The following is a 22,091-nucleotide window of genomic DNA, read 5'->3' as shown; positions in this document are numbered from 1 at the left end:
AGATGGGAACATTTGTACACTATATTTGAAGTGGTGCTCTTGGTTGGGGAAAATGGGGAAAATATCAAACAAACATATGTCAACCTTTTAAAAGTACTTTTCTTCATTTAGCCATCTACCCAGATCATTAAGGTACAATTTTGAATTCACAGAATTATTTTTGTTTGCACATTTACAAATATGATTCTTTAAAAAGTGATCTCTTAATTTCTGCATTTTTTTTATCATGCATGTCACACACTGTTGAATTAGGGGATGCAAGGTGCATAAATGTTTCCTCCTGTGAGTGTTTCTGTGGGTGTATGTGTTTATGTCTTTGTGCTTTGGTTTGTGTCTCTATAAGTGTGTATGTCTTTGTGTATTTTTATCTGGATGCCTCTGTGAGGGTGGGTGTGTATGTCTGTGTTTTCTGTGGATGTCTCTGTGAGGGTGTGTGTGTGTGTGTGTATGTATGTCTGTGTTTTTGTCTGTGGATGTCTCTGTGAGGGTGTGTATTTTCTGTGGGTGTCTCTGTGAGGGTGTGTATGTCTTTGTGTGTTTTCTGTGGATGTCTCAGTGAGGGTGTGTATGTATGTCTTTATGTGTTTTCTGTGGGTGTCTCTGTGTGTGTGTGTGTATTTCTTTGTGTGTTTTCTGAGGCTGTCTCTGTTGGTGTTTCCTTGGGTGTATGTGCAAGTTTGACTTTGTGTGTGTGTGTGTCCATTGTATGTCCATTTTTAAGACATTTACTACTGATTATTCACATCTTTCTACAGACTTTGAGACTTATGAGACCTTTCCGGAAGTCACCAATCCACCATTTAACCTTTAAATTATTGTTTAGGCAGTTCAGGGCCCTTCCTTTCAGTCACTGCATGCTGTTGTCATCATTTAGTTGGCATCTTCCTTTGCAAAAAGATAATCAGAACTCCATATTTTGTTTTCTAAATCTCCTTTTTTTACAAAACTGTAGTTTACCTCATTACTTGTCAGGGCAATGTAAACAAGTGCTAAGTGTCTGTTTGGGTGTCTGTGTCTGAGTTTCTTTGCATGTTTGCTAGAGTGTCTGTATGTGAATCCTTATGTGTGAGTGTGTGTGTGTTTCAGTGTATGTTTCTACCTTTACAACATTTCCAAGTTTAAATAGACAATTAAGAATAAAGTGCATATACGTTTTAGTCACTTGGTCAAAAATTGCACATGTCAAAGGAGGGGGGGGGGGCCCTGATCAATGGTTAAGTCAGGGGCCCCAAAATTTCTAGTGGCGGCCCTGGTGCCTGCACACATGTTTCTCTTGCGATTGGCTATCTAGATATGTTCAGCTAGCTGTCAGTAGTGCAATGCTGCTGCTTCAGCAAAGGATACAAAGAGAATGAAGATAATTTGATAATAGAAGTAAATTGGAAAGTTGTTTATAATTGTATGTTCTATCCAAATAATGAAAGAAAATGTTGGAGTTTCCTATCCCTTTAAGATGCTGGGGATGAGGATGTCTGAGTGATAGAAACGTTCTTTATTATTTGTCTATATATAAGGTTTCAGGGAGGGATTTGTGTGTTTTATGCCTATATATAATTTACTGGGCAGTGATGCAGAATGGACCTCTCTGTAGTGTTAAATGCCATCATATTATGTTCTGGGGAGGGTATATCTTTATCTGAGACAAAAATGGAACCTATCTGTGGAACCTTTCGTTAAAGGGAGACTAAACCCAAATTTGTTCTTTCATGATTCAGATAGAGCAGCAATTTTCTAATTTACTCCTATTATAATTTTTTCTAAGTTCTCTTGCTATCTTTGTTTAAAAAGCTTAGGAGCTAGCCCATTGTTGGTTCAGAAACTGGGTTATGCTTGCTTATTTGTCACTGAATGTAGCCACCAATAAGCAAGCGCTATCCAGGGTGCTGAACCTAAAATTCGCCGGCTCCTAAGCTTTTTAAATAAAGTTGGCAAGAGAACGAAGAAAAAATGATAATAGGAGTAAATTAGAAAGTCACTTACAATTGTATGCTCTGTCTGAATCATGAAAGAAAAAAATTGTGTTTAGTGTCCCTTTTTAATATCAAAGTTCTCATGTACTATCGGGAGGAAGGACAAGGTTCTTGGCTTGGGAACCTGTCTCCTGCCTTCACAGTGGATGTACAGTGTCTCCAGAGGCAGAACTTATTTCCATTTTCTGCAATGAGATTTTTTTTTTGTGCAAATTTTTTTCTGCAGTGTCTCTGAGGAGCCGGTGTTGCGTTCTTTGTCCTTACTCGTGTGCATGAGGACAGATTCATGTATAGCCTCGCTGATGTCTGCTGTACGTTCCCACAGTGTCAGTCTGCCTGGGAACCTGCTCTACTGTACTGATGGGGTCTATATGCTTATTTTGGAGGGACTGCTGCTCCATGCTTATACTGCTAATGTATACTATATGCTTCCTAAAGGATGGTACTTATATATATATAATTATCAGAAAAGAGAGAACAGCACATATACATACACACATATATACACACACACACACACACACACACACGTGTGTGTATATATATATATATATATATATATATATATATATATATATATACGCATACACATATTAACACACACATTAACACATATAAAAACATATTGTGTATTCTGTTTGCGTTGCATAAGATGTATAATATGTATACAACCTCAATAAAAATTATTTTTTTTTAAAAACAAAAAACAAGAGAGCAGATAATTCTAATGGAACCAATACAGATCAAAGATTCTACAATTGCCTAATAAACTGGGAAAAACCTCCATCCTTAAAGTGATGGTAAATCCTAGTTTTTGTGAAACCATTAGAACAAATAAAGGAGACTTTGTCATGAGATATAAAATACTTCATTCTGAAAGCTCTTTGTTTGAAGCGTTCGCTGCACTGAGCTGTTCATCATTTTGCTGTGAGGTGACATTTCCATCTCTTAGCCAATAGCCGTGCGTCCCAGATGGCCTTATGTCCGAAAGCTTGCACGGCTATTGGCTAAGAGGTGGAAGCGTCACCTCACAGCAAAATAGTGTTCTGCCGTGGGCTGCCTAAGGTGCTCAGCGCGGCAAACGCTTCAAACAAATAAAGGAACTTTCAGAATGAAGTATTTTATACTTAGTCCCCTTTATTTGTTCCAAAGGTAAATCCTAGTGGTTCACAAACGCCAGGATTTACCATCACTTTAAAGAGACATGAAACCCAAAATGTTTCTTCCGTGATTATCTAATTTGCTTTGTTCTCTTGGTATCTTTTGATGAACAGGATGCCTAGGTAGACTCAGGAACAGCAAAGCACTACTGGGAGCTAGCTGCTTATTTGTGGCTGCACATGTATGACTCTTCTCATTGGCTGAAGGTGTTCAGCTAGCTCTCAGTAGTACATTGCTACTTCTTCATCAAATGATACCAAGAGATTTAATTAAATTTTAATGATAGAAGCATTTTGGAAAGTTGTTTAAAATTGTATGTTCTATCTAAATAAATAAAGAAAAATTGGTAGTTTCATGTCCCTTTAAAAAAAATTGTTTTCATGATTCAGAGGGAGGTAATTGTATTCAACTTAATGACATCTATCATCAATGTGGTTTAATTCTCTTGATATCCTTTGTTAAAGAAGCAGTAATGCACTACTGGGAGCTAGCTGAACACCAGTAAACCAGTGATAAGAGGCATATATGTGCAGCTCCCGGTAGTTCATTGCTTTTCCTGAGTCTACGTAAGTATGATTTTCAACAAAGGATACCAACAAAACAAAGCAAATTAGATAATAGAAGTAAATTGGAAAGTTGTTTAAAATCACATGCCTTGTCTGAATTAGGAAATAAAATTGTTCGGTTTTATGTCCATTTAAGGGGTTCATTGCAGACAGGGAGAACTCAGCATAGGGGTGTGAATGGTTTAAACAGATTTTATTTACATTTTTGTCACGTTAATCAAATATATCTCAATAGCCATTTATTTATTTTATAATTCCCCCTTTTTGATGTAATCCAGTTTATTCACTTTGATAAATTTGGGATCAAACAGAATTCTGTTCAGATACCGGTGTTGGGCATCCATGATCCACGTGAGGTGGAAGTCCACCTTCCTTTCTCCTCAAGCCGGTAAACTGTATTTGAGACCCCTCTCTCTGTTTGCTTTTAGGTTCATGTTACTTTGAGCAGCACGTTCCATCTACATCACTCACATTGTTACTGAAGGATAAACATCTTATGAATATTTGACAAGAGAATGTCTGAGGAGACTCTGACCCAAACCTCAGATCTTCCTGATGAACACGAAGGTAAGCCCCAAGGCAAAACATGCAGTGATCTGAGATGTCATCGCAGGAACTGTTAGTGCTTTAACTTTACAGTGCTGCTCCACATTAGGCTGTTCTCTTCAAACAGAGCTGTTCTCTGGCTGCACTGTGAAAGTTTTTTTGATTTCAGTTCATCCAGAGCAAAGTGCTGTTAGAAGTGAACAGTGAAATATGCAGTAGCGCTGCAAAGCAGTAGTGCATTAATTGACTGGCTCTCAGAGATTGTTTCAAGCCCGTACCCTAGCCTTTCACAGTCTGCAAAGCTGTTTTTTTCTGAATGTAAGACGTTCGTATGAGCAATGCACCTTTTTTATTACTACTTCTATGTTAGACTATCTCTGCAGCTAATTTGCAATGCAATTTTCAACTACTGCACTATATTATAAAACTTTAAATATTGCTTTATTCTACAGTTAACAAACACATTGCAATTGAACTGGTGCTTTAGTGTAACTGCCTAATTTAAAATGTAATTTTATTTAAAAATAAGCTGCAGAAAAAACTTTCACTAAAAAAGTCTCATCACATAAAGTGAAAAAAAGTTCTTCCTCTGGAAAGGTAAGTAGCCTGGTCATGTACTTAGTTTTACCATCACAAAGTGATCATAACCAAAAACCTCAATGATCTGATCACATAGAAGGCACAGAAAGAGAGCAGCATTTTCTACTTTGCTACTCCACTCACCCCCACCCCTTTACCCAGCTCCTGACTGGGAATAAAAAGCAGCCCTGGACAAACGGAACCGGCTCTATTTTACGTTGAGTCCGTAGAATGCACACGCCCCGTTTTTTTGTGAGGATTGCTGGGCTACTGCTTCTCTCAATAGTACGATTACGGCCAGCGAGCCGAAACGCGTCAGTGGGTCACTGGGAATGTCCCAGCACTTTCCAACCTAAGCTGAATATGATAACATCTAATTGCTGTTCAAGAAATAGAAATAAAAGCAAGCTTTGTTTTAAACCGCATAACTGTGATAGTGCTTCATTTTCGTGGTCAAGCAGTGTATCACTCTATCTCACAATGTAACAAGACTAGACACTAGAAACCATTCACAGGAGTGTTGCAACGTTAGCCTGGACAATTATGAGTTACACGTGGTGCAGGGTGTGCAGGGAGGAATATGTATTGTGCCTCTGTTAGTGCTGTACCTGAATCATGCAAGTTACATTTTTTTTACTTTAATGTACATTTAAGAGACCTTTCAATGTACTTTTTCTTGGTATCCTTTGTTGAAAAGCATACCTAGGTAGACTCAGGAGAATGCATTACTAAGAGCTAGATTGCCATTGGCTCCCCAGATATTCTCAGCTAGCTCCCAGTAGTGCATTGCTGCTCTAGATCTGACCCCTTTTGTAGGGGTTAAACACACAGACTATTTTATTACTACATTATTGCCATTGGCTCCCTGGATGTTCTCAGCTATCTGCCAGTAGTGCATTGCTGCTTTGGATCTGACCCCTTTTGTAGGGGTTAAACACACAGACTATTTTATTACTGCATTATTGCCATTGGCTCCCTAGATGTGTTCAGCTAGCTCCCAGTAGTGCATCGCTGCTCTGAATCTGACCCCTTTTGTAGGGGTTAAACACACAGACTATTTTATTACTGCATTATTGCCATTGGCTTCCCAGATGTTCTCAGCTAGCTCCCAGTAGTGCATTGCTGCTCTGGATCTCACCCCTTGTGTAGTGGTTAAACACACAGACTATTTTATTACTGCATTATTGCCATTGGCTCCCTAGATGTTCTCAGCTAGCTCCCAGTAGTGCATTGCTGCTCTGGGTCTGACCCCTTTTGTAGGGTTAAACACACAGACTATTTTATTACTGCATTATTGCCATTGGCTCCCTAGATGTTCTCAGCTAGCTCCCAGTAGTGCATTGCTGCTCTGGGTCTGACCCCTTTTGTAGGGTTAAACACACAGACTATTTTATTACTGCATTATTGCTTGTATGTAACAGATTCTAGCATTTTCATGATTATAAGCATTTAAAAAAATAAAATATGTGTAAAGTGTCTTGTGAAAAAACCAAGCTTCATTCTCTGTTGTGAATTGCAGAACCTCTTATGGAAAAGCCAGATGCTGGGTTATTAAATGTGAAGGAAGAGGATAAGGCAGATGACATGAATAGGCCTCAGACTGATCTACATTCAGACATCCCTGTCGGTGAGTAGTAATACACGAGTCTGCCTGGGCACGTGCACACAATTAAGTGCTCCTTTTAGTGTAAAAAAAAAAAAAACAGTAAACGTAAAACCGATTGTGTTAAAAACAGCAAACAACTTGTACCAAGCACCAATAATTTCTCAGTGTAACCACTGCATTTTAGTAAGATAAGAAAGCTACAATTCTAAAACTTAAGTTCTACTATCACATGTTTTTTTTGCAGCAGAGGTCCTCTACTGAGCATGGGTAAGAAACTGACTGAAGCTAGAGCAGCTGTCTCCTAGCAAACACTTAAAAGCTTAAAGGGACATGCAACCTATACATTTTCTTTCATGATTCAGAAACAACTTTCCAATTTGCTTTGTTCTTTTGGTATCCTTTGTTGAAGAGAATACATAGGTAGGCTCAGGAGCAGCAATGTACTACTGGGAACTAGCTGCTGATTGGCAGCTGCACATATACTGTATACCTCTTGTCATTGGTTTACCGAATGTGTTCTGCTAGCTTCCTGTATCGCAATGCTGCTCTTTCAATAAAGAATACCAAAGGAATGATGCAAATTTGCTAATTGAAGGAAATTAGAAAGTGGTTTAACATTGTATGTCCTCTATGAAACATAAAAGAGAAACATTTTTGTGTTTAATGTTCCTTTAAGCTCCTCCTTTGCCCTTCTGTAGAGAGTTCCCTTGTGGGGCAGTGTCAGGAAGTAACAAACCCTGTAACAATAAAGTTTAAAAAAATAAAATAAAACTCCCTTTAACCTCTGATTATAAGTAAGTTTAAAACCCTGTTTAGCTCATTTGGTCTTTGAATGGGGATTCCTTTTTTGATAGCGCGGTCTCGCCACTATTCCAGGATGTTTGCAGCCGCAAAAGAGGTCATAATAGCGGGGTTCTGCCGCTCGTGGCAACGACCACTAACTACTATGACCTGTAAAAAAACCTTAACGACCAGCAATGTACAGGGTTTTGTTACGGTCATTATGAGGTTAAAATGGAATATATTGGATTTCAGCCCAGATTAAAAAAATATGTCTTTAAAGGCACATTTTATTCAATTTTATTAAAAAAGTAAACAAAGTAAACCATTGGAGGCTGTAATATACATATTCATTATACTTGTTTGCTTAATTTTCCTGTAATTTTGTAATCTGAGAACTGTGGATTTTCCAGTTCTAAGAAATTAAAGAGCACATGGCAGTTTTCTCAAACCTAACCCTGAAACAAATCTCTCCCTAATGTGCAGTTCTATGAACATTTAGACTCGGCTGATTTAATTTATTAGAAGACTGCAGAAAATGATGTAATTACAAGTTGTATACGGTCTCTTTCAATTGCTCTAATTTGTTAGAGAATGTAATTTAGCATCTGTGTTAAGGGCACGGCTGATGATTGGCTGCTTCATGCGTATGCCATTCCCCATTGGTTGTGGCTGTTTCTTGCTCAGAACTTGCAATATGTTTTGTCTCCTAAGTGAGATTTTATATATATGTTTAGCCCCTTTGTTAGGGGTTCAAGCCATGTATAGCACAGGACAGTAATATAAAATGATTTACAATAATAATATCAAACGCTTTAAAGGGACATTCAAGGGACAGTCTACACCAGAATTTTTATTGTTTTAAAAGATAGATAATCCCTTTATTACCCATTTCCCAGTTTTGCATAACCAACACAGTTCTAATAATATACTTTTAACCTCTGTGATCATCTTGTGTCTAAGCCTCTGCAAACTGCCCCTTTTTTCAGTTCTTTTGGCAGACTTGCAGTCTAGCCAATCAGTGCCTGCTCCCAGATATATTCACGTGCACGAGCACAGTGTTATCTATAGGAAATACGTGAACTAACACCCTCTAGTGGTGAAAAACTGTTAAAATGCAATCTGAAAGAGGTGGGCTTCAAGGTCTAAGAAATTAGCATATGAACCTCCTAGGTTAAGCTTTCAACTAAGAATACCAAGAGAACAAAGCAAAATTGGTGATAAAAGTAAATTGGAAAATTGTTTAAAATTACATGCTCTATCTGAATCATGAAAGTTTATTTTGGCCTAGACTGTCCCTTTAAATACTACATACATTTTATAATTATAGCATTGAGGTTATTTCCTGCCTCCTTCTAGTCATGGGTGCTGCCATGGTGAAATCTAGCTCTCACTACATTCCAGTGCTGATGCGCTAACACATGTGCAGCAATTATCCTTCAGATATCTGCAGAGTAACCTAGGTTTCAAAATGGCAGCACCCACAATTTAAAGGGACATTCCGGTAAAAATGTTAAAGCGCATGGATGAATTACATCTTTGAATAGAAACATATTTACAATATACACCTAATGGCAAAAATGCTTCTTGTTAAAGTTATCAGTGTTTTAGTGTTATAGTTTTTCTCAACACGTGCACATGAAGCATAGCTAGATATTCTCAGTGCACCAGCATTTTAAATACTGCAGCTGCTCAGAGCACCAGTGGGGCTTGTATAATGTTGCAATTAGCAAATTGCATCATTACCAGATGATACAAGCGCCTTAGGTGCTCTGATCATGTGATCTGTTTAAAATGCTGGTGCACAATGCATACTTAAAGGGACATGAAAACCAAATGTTTTCTTCAATAATTCAGAAAGAACATGCGATTTTAAACAACTTTTCAATTTACTTCCATTATTTAATTGGCTTCCTTCTTTTTTTATCCTTTGCTGAAAGGTAAGCTCAGGGGCAGCAAAGAACCTAGGTTCTAGCTGCTGATTGGTGGATATATATATATATATATACACACTGATTGTCATTGGCTCACCCATGTGTTCAGTTAGAAACCAGTACTGTATTGCTGCTCCTTCAACAAATGATACCAAGAGAATGAAACAAATTTGATAATAGAAGTATACTGGAAAGTTGTTTAAAATTGTATGTTCTAACTAAATCATGAAAGAACATTTTTGGGTTTCATGTCCCCTTTAAAGGACCAGTCAACACAGTAGATTTGCATAATCAACAAATACAAGATAATAAGACAATAGCACTTAGTCTGAACTTCAAATAAGTAGTAGATTTTTTTTATAACAAATTTCAAAGTTATGTCTATTTCCACTCCCCTTGTACCATGTGATAGCAATCAGCCAATCACAAATGCATATACGTATAGTCTGAATTCTTGCAGATGCTCTGTAGGATCTGGTGACTCAAAAAGTGTAAATATAAAAAGACTGTGCACATTTTTTTTAATGGAAGTAAATTGGAAAGTTGTTTAAAATTACATGCTGTATCTGAATCATGAAAATGTAATTTAACCTGAGTGTCCCTTTAAATACACTTTCTTTCAAAAGGCATGGAGAGTCCACATTTTCATTCCTTACTGTTGTGAATATCAACACCTGGCCACCAGGAAGAGGCAAAAACACCCCAGCCAAAAGCTTAAATATCCCTCCCACTTCCCCCATCCCCCAGTCATTCTTTGCCTTTCGTCACTATAGGAGGATGGCAGAGAAGTGTCAGAAGATATAGATAGTCCTTTAATGGGTAATTTCCCTTCAAGAGAGGACTGGGGCTTGAAGTAGTCATGTGAACCTCTCAGTGAGTATTTATGAAAGTTAGAGTCTGGAGATATAGGGGAAGTTTTCCTGCAAATTGATCTAGACTTTCTATCTAACAGCTCCTGGGTAACTAGTGTTAATGAGTTACACTGTTTTCCCTTTCTCACTCAGGTCCCTGTCAGAACACTGCAGAGAGACTGTCACACCTTACATCAACCATCAGGGAGGAACGAGAAGTTACTTAGCGATGAGGGAGGTGTCTCAAATTTTAGATTGGACAGAAGCTCACAACTACATTCTGTCAGCGATCCACATCCCGGGAGTGGAGAACTGGGAAGCAGACTTCCTCAGTAGACAATCCTTTAACCCGGGGGGAGTGGTCCCTCCACCCCGAGGTCCTTTCCTACATCAAAATCTAGATTCTTTGAGGCTGACTGCGTGGAAATTGAACGCTTAGTCTTAGCCAAGAGAGGATTCTCGGATAGTGTCATAGACACTCTGATTCAGGCTCGTAAACCGGTTTCTTGGCGCATCTACCATAAGGTGTGGTGGACTTACCTACACTGGTGTGAGGAACACGTTTTTCATGTCACAAGGTATAAGTTGCCAGAATTTTATTGTTTCTCCAAGATGGATTGGAGAAGGGTCTATCGGCCAGCTCTCTAAAGGGGCAGATCTCTGCCCTATCGGTTTTACTGCAGAAGAGATTAGCTGATCTCTCTGATGTTCCATCTTTTGTTAAGGCTCAGACCTGTGTTCAGACCTGTTGCTCCGCCTTGGAGCTTCTTTCTTGTTCTTTGTGTTTTGCAGCAGGCTTCAATTGAGCCCATGCATGTTGTTGATATTAAACTGTTATCTTGGAAAGTTTTGTTTTTGTTGGCCATTACCTCAGTTCGCAAAGTTTCTGAGATTTCGGCTTTACAGTGTGATCCCCCCCTTACCTCGTTTTCCATGCCGATAAGGCGGTTTTACGTACTAAGTTAGGGTTCCTTCCTAAGGTGGTGTCAGATCGTAACATCAATCAAGAGATTGTTTTTCCTTCCTTTTGTCCCAATCCTTCTGCGAAGGAACGGTTGCTACACAATCTGGATTAAAGTTCTACCTTCAGGCTACTATGGAGTTCAAACAGTCTTCATCTTTGTTTGTTCTTTATGTGAGTAGACGCAGGGGCCAGAAGGCCACTGCGACTTCCTTGTTATTTTGGTTGGCGAGTATCATCCACTTAGCTTATGAGAAAGCGGGACAGCAGCCTCCTGAGAGGATAACGGCTCATTGCACTAGAGCAGTTGCTTCTTCCTAGGCTTTTAAGAACGAAGCCTCTATGGATCAGATTTGTAAGGCGGCTACCTGGTACATACTTTTTCTAAGTTTTACAAATTCAATGTGTTTGCTTCGGTTGAAGCAGCTTTTGGGAGAAAAGTGTTGCAGGCTGTGGTGCCCTCGGATTATGGTCCACCTTTGTCTTTATTTTCGCTCCTGTTAATTCATTCAGTGTCCTCTGTAGCTTGGGCATTGATTCCCAACAGTAAGGAATGAAGTTGTGGACTCTCCCTGCCTTTGGAAAGAAAACAAACGACCCTGCCCGTAAGATTTTTTTTTTGGGCAGATCCCTTTTCATTTTTTCTTCTGGCACCTTTATACCCTGATGTTTCTCCTACTTTTCCTAGTTACTTTTGCCTCCTCCTGGTGGCCAGGTGTTGTATTTCCCAAAAGTAAGGATTGAAGTCGTGGACTCTCCCTGCCAGAAAAGAAAGGAATTTATCTGGTAAGCGTAATTTTTTTTTTTAAACAGCTTAAAGTGAATGTCAATTTTGATGCTAAAGTCCCCGGTTTTTAAAAATTCGATTAAAAACAGGGGCACTTTAATTCATCAAAATTTACATTTCACTCGTGTTGTGAAAAAAACCTTACCTTTTAATCTTAACAGCAGCTCCAGCTTCTCCCGGTCGTTGCAAGCCATTTCTGATGTCAGAAATGATGGAAAGGTCATCCTCCAATCACGGGTTCCCCTCGGGGGAATCAGTGTCTGATTCAACACCATGATTGGAAGAAGCTGGATTCCTCATTTTAGACCCAGGAAGAGGCTTTGCGATGGGTGGAGGAAGCTGGAGCTGCTGTGAAGATTAAAAGGTAAGTTTTTTTTTTTTTTTCCTCAACAGGATTGAAATGTAAATTTTGATGAATTAAAGTGCCCCTGTTTTTAATCAAATTTTTAAAAACCGGGCACTTTAGCATCAAAATTTACATTCACTTTAAAGGAACAGTCAACACATTAGATTTGCATAATCAACAAATGCAAGATAACAAGAGAATGCAATAGCACTTAGTCTGAACTTCAAATGAGTAGTAGATTTTTTTATAACAAATTTCAAAGTTATGTCTATTTCCACTCCCCTTGTACCATGTGATAGCAATCAGCCAATCACAAATGCATATACGTATAGTCTGTGAATTCTTGCACATGCTCAGTAGGATCTGGTGACTCAAAAATTGTAAATATAAAAGACTGTGCACATTTTTTTTAATGGAAGTAGATTGGAAAGTTGTTTAAAATGACATGCTGTATCTGAATCATGAAAATTTAATTTAACCTGAGTGTCCCTTTAAGCTTTTATTAGAAGTATGTTTGCTAATACTAATGAATATTACAAAAATGCTACTAGTCAAAGCTGAAATGCATCCATGTGGATTTCAATATTGGCTGGAATGTAGAATGTATTTAGTGTTTAATATCCCTTTTTAAAACTTTATTGTTTGCATTTGAATGTCCCATTAAGTTAACAAAGTGATATTGTCTGAGAGTTGTACAAACTATTTTGTGTTTTAGTTTGCAAAAAATGGAATATTAAGAAAAAAAAAGATTCTACTTTTAATGCTTACAGGCAACGGTAACACGGATATAGTGAAAGTTGAAATAACAGAAGATATGTGTGAGGGAAGTTACCTAGAAAGTCCAGAAGAGGAAACCAGTGACCTTATCCGTGCAGGTGAGAGTGAATGTCTTATCCACCCACAATGACAAATGTCGTGAAGGAACACTAAATTACATAAGGATTGAATAACTGAGAAATACACAATAAAAAGACAACACAATAGCAATTACTTTTAATTAAAAAAGAGCAGTAGAATATTTCTGGCAAATTTCAAAGTTAAAGGGACAGTCTACTCCAGAATTCCTATTGTGTAAAAAGATCGATAATCCCTTTATAACCCATTCCCTAGTTTTGCACAACCAACACAGTTATATTTAATACTCTTTTTTTTTTTTACCTCTTTGATTACCTTGTATCTAACCCTCTGCAGACTGCTCCCTTATTTCAGTTCTTTTGACAGACTTGCATGTCAGGCAATAAATGTGCTTACTCTTAAAGGGACAGTCAAGTCCAAAAAAAAACCTTTCATGATTCAAATAGGGCATGTAATTTTAAACAACTTTCCAATTTACTTTTATCACCAATTTTGCTTTGTTCTCTTGGTATTCTTAGTTGAAAGCTAAACCTAGGAGGTTCATATGCTAATTTATTAGACTTTGAAGGCCGCCTCTAATCTAAATGCATTTTGATAGTTTTTCACCACTAGAGGGCATAAGTTCATGTGTTTCATATAGATAACATTGAGTTCATGCACGTGAATTTACCATGGAGACAGCTCTGATTGGCTAAAATGCAAGTCTGTCAAAAGAACTGAAATAAGGGGACAGTCTGCTGAGGCTTAGACACAAGGTAATTACAGAGGTAAAATGTGTATAATTATAACTGTGTTGGTTATGCAAAACTGGGGAATTGGTAATTAAGGGATTATCTATCTTTTTAAAACAACAAAAATTCTGGTGTTGACTGTCCCTTTAAATAACTCCACGTGAGTGAGCACAATGTTATCTATATGGCACACATGAACACCTTCTAGCTGTGAAAAACTGTCAAATACATCCAGATAAGAGGCGGACTTCAAGGGCTTAGAAATTAGAATATAAGACTACCTAGGTTTAGCTTTCAACTAAGAATACCAAAAGAACAAAACAAATTTCATGAATCATGAAAGTTTAAAGGGACATGAAACCCAATTTTTTTTTCATGATTCAGATAGAGAATACAATTTTAAACAACTTTCTAATTTACTTCTATTATCTAATTCAGAGACAGCACTCACTGGTCTTGACAATACTGGATTTATTCAGTGACGTTTCGGGGAATACACCCCTTCATCGGGTCTGATGAAGGGGTGTATTCCCCGAAACGTCACTGAATAAATCCAGTATTGTCAAGACCAGTGAGTGCTGTCTCCTGATTTCCATATTCTACACCATATTCTAGCACCCTGGCATTTGGAACTAAAGTGTTAATGAGAGTGCACCTGCCAATACCTGCTGTGTGTGTGTGTATGTATGTATATATATGTGTGTGCAGTCGCCAATCAGCAGCTAGAACCTAGGTTCTTTGCTGCTCCTGAGCTTACTTAGATAAACCTAAGTTCTCAGAAAAGGATAACAAGAGAAGGAAGCAAATTAAATAATAGAAGTAAATTGGAAAGTGGTTTAAAATTGTATTCTCTATCTGAATCATGAAACAAACAATTTGGGTTTCATGTCCCTTAAACCCCTTAAGGACCACAGCACTTTTCCATTTTCTGACCGTTTGGGACCAGGGCTATTTTTACATTTTCTGCGGTGTTTGTGTTTAGCTGTATATTTCCTCTTACTCATTTACTGTACCCACACATATTATATATAGTTTTTCTCGTTATTAAATGGACTTTCTAAAGACATCATTATTTTCATCATATCTTATAATTTACTATAAAAAATGATAAAATATGAGGAAAAAATGGAAAAAAACACACTTTTTCTAACTTTGACCCCCAAAATATGTTACACATCTACAACCACCAAAAAACACCCATGCTAAATAGTTTCTAAATTTTGTCCTGAGTTTAGAAATACCCAATGTTTACATGTTCTTTGCTTTTTTTGCAAGTTATAGGGCAATTATGTACAAGTAGCACTTTGCTATTTCCAAACCATTTTTCCCCCCAAAATTTGCATAAGTTACATTTTAACACTAATATCTGTCAGTAATCCCTGAATAACCCTTGACATGTATATATTTTTTTTTAGTATACAACCCAAAGTATTGATCTAGGCCCATTTTGGTATATTTAATGCCACCATTTCACCGCCTAATGCGATCAAATAAAAAAATTGTTCACTTTTTTTACTAACTTTTTACAAACTTTAGGTTTCTCACTGAAATTATTTACAAACAACTTGTGCAATTATGACATAAATGATTGTAAATGCTTCTCTGGGACCCCCTGTGTTCAGAAACAGCAGACATTTATGACTTTGGCATTACTTTTTGGTAATTAGAAGGCCGCTAAATGCTGCTGCGCACCACACTTGTATTATGCCCAGCAGTGAAGGGGTTAATTAGGTGGCTTGTAGGGTTAATTTTTGCATTAGTGTAGTAGACAACCCAAAGTATTGATCTAGGCCCATTTTGGTATATTTCATGCCACCATTTCACTGCCAAATGCGATCAAATAAAAAAAAATTGTTACCTTTTTTACAAACTTTAGGTTTCTCACTGAAATTATTTGCAAACAGCTTGTGCAATTATGGCACAAATGGTTGTAAATGCTTCTCTTGGATCCCCTTTGTTCAGAAATAGCAGAGATATATGGCTTTGGCGTTGCTTTTTTGTAATTAGAAGGCCGCTAAATGCCGCTGCGCACCACGCTTGTATTATGCCCAGCAGTGACGGGGTTAATTAGGTAGCTTGTAAGGAGCTTGAAGGGTTAATTTTAGCTTTAGTGTAGAGATCAGCCTCCCACCTGACACATCCCACCCCTTGATCCTTCCCTGACTACTCTCAAACAGCTCTCTTCCCTCCCCCACCTCACTATTGTTACCGCCATCTTTAGTACAGGCAGAAAGTCTGCCAGTATAAAAATAAAAAGTTTGTGTTTGTTTTTTTTGTTTTTTTTTATTATATATTTTCTGCATTGTAGGATCCCCCCTTACCACCCAACCTCCCTGAGCCCCCCCCCCCAAACAGTTTTCTTACCCTCCCCCGCTCACTATTTGCAGCTGTTTGCCAGTACCCACTTTTGAATAAATATGCCCATTTTTTATATATATAAATATTTTTTTTTGTAGTGTAGCTGCTCCCACCCTCAATTCTCTACCCCCTCCCAGATCCCTTTTTCATCATTTACCCCCTCCCTCTCCCACCACCCTCTCCCACCACTTCTAATATGCTCATATGAGCAGATCGCGGGTGCACACGCACCCAAGTGACTTCACACTGCCTGCCGGAAGTTCACCATCGATGGTCGCCCACCCGCCTTCCTGCAATGGCTCCCACCCACCAACAGAGTGGCTCTCTCTGCACCGGATGACTAAATTTTTTTATTGCAGAATGCCTCAATATCGAGGCATCACTGCAATAACAGGAAAGCGTCTGGAAGCGATCAAGATCGCTTCCACCGCTTGAAAACACAGACGATGTACAAGGGTACGTCCTTGGTCGTTAACAACCGTTTTGTGTAGGATGTACCCTGTATGTCGTTGGTTGTTAAGGGGTTAATCAATTTTCACTCCCCTAGTACCATGTGAGAGTCATTAGCCAATCATAAAATGCTTATACATACTGTGTGCACTTTTTTTTTTAAAATTGCATGCTTTGTCTGAATCATGAAACATGACTTTAGTGGCTCATATATATATATATATATATATATATATATATATATATATATATATATATATATATATATATATATATATATATATATATATATATATATATATATATATATATATTTATATTATGTCTGAGTGACATATGACTGTGACTGTATGTTGTGTCTCAGACATGGGCTACAAGTGAACATGCTCATATATATAATGTCTGAGTGACATATGACTGTATGTTGTGTCTCAGACATAGGCTACAGGTAAGAATGCTCATATATATAATGTCTGAGTGACATATGACTGTGACTGTATGTTGTGTCTCAGACATGGGCTACAGGTAAGAATGCTCATATATATAATGTCTGAGTGACATATGACTGTATGTTGTGTCTCAGACATAGGCTACAGGTAAGAATGCTCATATATATAATGTCTGAGTGACATATGACGGTGACTGTATGTTGTGTCTCAGACATAGGCTACAGGTAAGAATGCTCATATATATAATGTCTGAGTGACATGTGACTGTATGTTGTTTCTCAGACATAGGCTACAGGTAAGAATGCTCATATATATAATGTCTGAGTGACATATGACTGACTGTATGTTGTGTCTCAGACATGGGCTACAAGTGAGCATGCTCATATATATAATGTCTGAGTGACATATGACGGTGACTGTATGTTGTGTCTCAGACATGGGCTACAAGTGAGCATGCTCATATATATAATGTCTGAGTGACATGATGGTGACTGTATGTTGTGTCTCAGACATGGGCTACAAGTGAGCATGCTCATATATATAATGTCTGAGTGACATATGACATATGACTGTATGTTGTGTCTCAGACATGGGCTGCAGGTAAGAATGCTCATATATATAATGTCTGAGTGACATATGACTGTGACTGTATGTTGTGTCTCAGACATGGGCTACAAGTGAGCATGCTCATATATATAATGTCTGAGTGACATATGACTGTATGTTGTGTCTCAGACATCGGCTACAGGTAAGAATGCTCATATATATAATGTCTGAGTGACATATGACTGTGACTGTATGTTGTGTCTGACATGGGCTACAAGTGAGCATGCTCATATATATAATGTCTGAGTGACATATGACTGTATGTTGTGTCTCAGACATAGGCTACAGGTAAGAATGCTCATATATATAATGTCTGAGTGACATATGACATATGACTGTATGTTGTGTCTCAGACATGGGCTACAAGTGAGCATGCTCATATATATAATGTCTGAGTGACATATGACGGTGACTGTATGTTGTGTCTCAGACATGGGCTACAAGTGAGCATGCTCATATATATAATGTCTGAATGACATATGACGGTGACTGTATGTTGTGTCTCAGACATGGGCTACAAGTGAGCATGCTCATATATATAATGTCTGAGTGACATATGACTGTGACTGTATGTTGTGTCTAAGACATGGGCTACAAGTGAGCATGCTCATATATATAATGTCTGAGTGACATATGACATATGACTGTATGTTGTGTCTCAGACATGGGCTGCAGGTAAGAATGCTCATATATATAATGTCTGAGTGACATATGACTGTGACTGTATGTTGTGTCTCAGACATGGGCTACAAGTGAACATGCTCATATATATAATGGTGTCAGGGTTTAAAGGCTCCCTGTGGAGGTGCGCTCACGGATGCATATATCAGATTAAATGTCCAATAAAGGCGGCAGCTCTTCCAAAAGATTTGAGTACGATGAGAGGATCTGTATTTAAGAAAAGAAGGCGCCAAACATAGGGTGATATCGTCACTAACTGCAAACACGCTCAGGTAACAGATAGAAGGGATACTTACAAACACGGCGGCACCAAGATGTGCCTAGCAAAACAGACCGGGACCTCAACCGTCACCCGGAAGACCAACCAATGGCATGCACCAAACGTCCCGCAGTCACGTGAGTGTTGCAGCCAATCCCGAATCCTTGGGCTCACACACCTTCCTTCCAAGTGTCCGATTGAGCAAAATAGCAACAGTGTAGACAAACCAGGTGTCCCATACACTGCAGTTTCTGGAAATTGATTGGTTATGATACTAGGGTAAAAAGATGACCCATATACCAAAATGGGCCTAGATCAATACTTTGGGTTGTCTTCTAAAAAAAAATATATACATGTCAAGGGATATTCAGGTATTCCTGACAGATATCAGGGTTCCAATGTAACTAGCGCTAATTTTGAAAAAAAGTTGTTTGGAAATAGCAAAGTGCTACTTGTATTTATGGCCCTATAACTTGCAAAAAAAGTAAAGAACATGTAAACATTGGGTATTTCTAAACTCAGGACAAAATTTAGAAACTATTTAGCATAGGTGTTTTTTGGTGATTGTAGATGTGTAACAGATTTTGGGGGTCAAAGTTAGAAAAAGTGTGTTTTTTTTCAATTTTTTCCTCATATTTTATATTTTTTTTATAGGAAATTATAAGATATGATGAAAATAATGGTATCTTTAGAAAGTCCATTTAATGGCGAGAAAAACGGTATATAATATGTGTGGGTACAGTAAACGAGTAAGAGGAAAATTACAGCTAAACACAAACACCGCAGAAATGTAAAAATAGCCATTGTCATTAAGGGTAAGAAAATTGAAAAATGGTCCGGTCATTAAGGGGTTAAAGGGACATGAAACCAACATTTTTTCTTTCACGATTTAGAAAGAGCATGCAATTTCAAACAACTTTCTAATTTACTTCTATTATCTAATTTGCTTAATTCTCTTTATATCCTTTGCTGAAAATCATATCTACTGTAAATAGGCTCGGTAACTGCTGATTGCCCCATCCATGTGCATTGCTGTTTCTTGAACAAAGGATATCTAAAGAATAAAGCAAATTAGCTAATATGAGTAAATTGGAATGTTGTTTAAAATTGTATTCTCTATCTGAATCATGAAAGGAATATTTTGGGTTTCATGTCCATTTAAGTTCACCAAACAGTTCAATATCAAACACCATCTTTAAAGGGACAGTCTAGTCAAAACTAAACTTTTATGATTCAGATTCAGGACATGCAATTTTAAACAACTTTCCAATTTACTTTTATCATCAAATTTGCATTGTTCCCTTGGTGGTAAACATAGATAGACTCAAACTGATTTCTAAACCGTTGAAAACCGCCTCTTAGCTCAGAGCATTTTGAAAGTTTTTCACAGTTAGACAGTGTTAGTTCATGTGTGTCATATAGATAACATTGTGCTCACTCTTGTGAAGTTATTTAGGAGTCTTCACTGATTGACTACACTGCATGTCTGTCAAAAGCACTTAGATAAGGAGACTGTCTGCAGAGGCTTAGATACAAGGTAAACACAGAGGTAAAACGTATGTTAATATAACTGTGTTGGTTATGCAAAAACGGGGAATGGATAATAAAGGGATTATCTATCTTTTTAAATAAGAAAACTTTTGGTGTAGACTGTCTCTTTAAGGAGCTAAGCTTGGTTTTCTTATGGGGCAGCTCAGTGACTACAAATATTCACATTTTGAAATAAATTGATTCAATATTTTACAGTGATTGAGCGTGGCATACACTAGACTTTTTTTGTGTGTCCCCCAATCAATGGACAGTAAGGGGGTCCCAACATTGCTAGAGGTGGCCCTGTCTGTGCCCCCAAGACATGATTTCCTTGCATGCTCACTTATAGCCCATGTCAGACACAACATACAGTCACAGTCATATGTCACTCAGACATTATATATATCAGCATGCTCACTTGTAGCCCATGTCTGAGACACAACATACAGTCACAGTCATATGTCACTCAGACATTATATATATATGAGCATTCTTACCTGTAGCCCATGTCTGAGAAACAACATACAGTCACCGTCATATGTCACTCAGACATTATATATATGAGCATGCTCACTTGTAGCCCATGTCTGAGACACAACATACAGTCACCATCATGTCACTCAGACATTATATATATGAGCATGCTCACTTGTAGCCTATGTCTGAGACACAACATACAGTCAGAGTCATATGTCACTCAGACATTATATATATGAGCATTCTTACATGTAGCCCATGTCTGAGACACAACATACAGTCACAGTCATATGTCACTCAGACATTATATATATGAGCATGCTCACTTGTAGCCCATGTCTGAGACACAACATACAGTCACCGTCATATGTCACTCAGACATTATATATATGAGCATGCTCACTTGTAGCCTATGTCTGAGACACAACATACAGTCAGAGTCATATGTCACTCAGACATTATATATATGAGCATTCTTACCTGTAGCCCATGTCTGAGACACAACATACAGTCACAGTCATATGTCACTCAGACATTATATATATGAGCATGCTCACTTGTAGCCCATGTCTGAGACACAACAAACAGTCACAGTCATATGTCACTCAGACATTATATATATGAGCATGCTCACTTGTAGCCCATGTCTGAGACACAACATACAGTCATATGTCATATGTCACTCAGACATTATATATATGAGCATGCTCACTTGTAGCCCATGTCTGAGACACAACAAACAGTCACAGTCATATGTCACTCAGACATTATATATATGAGCATGCTCACTTGTAGCCCATGTCTGAGACACAACATACAGTCATATGTCATATGTCACTCAGACATTATATATATGAGCATTCTTACCTGTAGCCTATGTCTGAGACACAACATGCAGTCACAGTCATATGTCACTCAGACATTATATATATGAGCATTCTTACCTGTAGCCCATGTCTGAGACACAACATACAGTCACAGTCATATGTCACTCAGACATTATATATATGAGCATGCTCACTTGTAGCCCATGTCAGACACAACATACAGTCACAGTCATATGTCACTCAGACATTATATATATGAGCATGCTCACTTGTAGCCCATGTCAGACACAACATACAGTCACAGTCATATGTCACTCAGACATTATATATATGAGCATTCTTACCTGTAGCCTATGTCTGAGACACAACATACAGTCAGAGTCATATGTCACTCAGACATTATATATATGAGCATTCTTACCTGTAGCCCATGTCTGAGACACAACATACAGTCACAGTCATATGTCACTCAGACATTATATATATGAGCATGCTTACTTGTAGCCCATGTCAGACACAACATACAGTCACAGTCATATGTCACTCAGACATTATATATATGAGCATTCTTACCTGTAGCCTATGTCTGAGACACAACATACAGTCACAGTCATATGTCACTCAGACATTATATATATGAGCATGCTCACTTGTAGCCCATGTCTGAGACACAACATACAGTCACAGTCATATGTCACTCAGACATTATATATATGAGCATGCTCACTTGTAGCCCATGTCTAAGACACAACATGCAGTCAGAGTCATATGTCACTCAGAC

General features: G+C 38.0%; 1 protein-coding gene across 2 annotated transcripts in view; it reads left to right on the top strand.

Moving 5' to 3' along the window:
* Positions 1-22,091, top strand: part of LOC128666923 (oocyte zinc finger protein XlCOF6.1) — a 138,434-nt gene that overhangs the window by 3,769 nt on the left and 112,574 nt on the right. For both annotated transcript variants that reach the window (XM_053721744.1, XM_053721743.1), the window contains exons 2-4: positions 4,126-4,264; positions 6,342-6,449; positions 12,858-12,962. In XM_053721744.1, coding sequence (XP_053577719.1) covers positions 4,213-4,264; positions 6,342-6,449; positions 12,858-12,962 — 265 coding nt within the window. In that variant the 5' untranslated portion in view covers positions 4,126-4,212. The remainder of the gene's footprint in view (positions 1-4,125; positions 4,265-6,341; positions 6,450-12,857; positions 12,963-22,091) is intronic.

This window comes from Bombina bombina, chromosome 7 (assembly GCF_027579735.1).
Source record: "Bombina bombina isolate aBomBom1 chromosome 7, aBomBom1.pri, whole genome shotgun sequence".
Taxonomy (NCBI): domain Eukaryota; kingdom Metazoa; phylum Chordata; class Amphibia; order Anura; family Bombinatoridae; genus Bombina; species Bombina bombina.
Note: the sequence above shows the minus strand (reverse complement) of the source record. Positions and strands in the feature narration are given on the sequence as shown.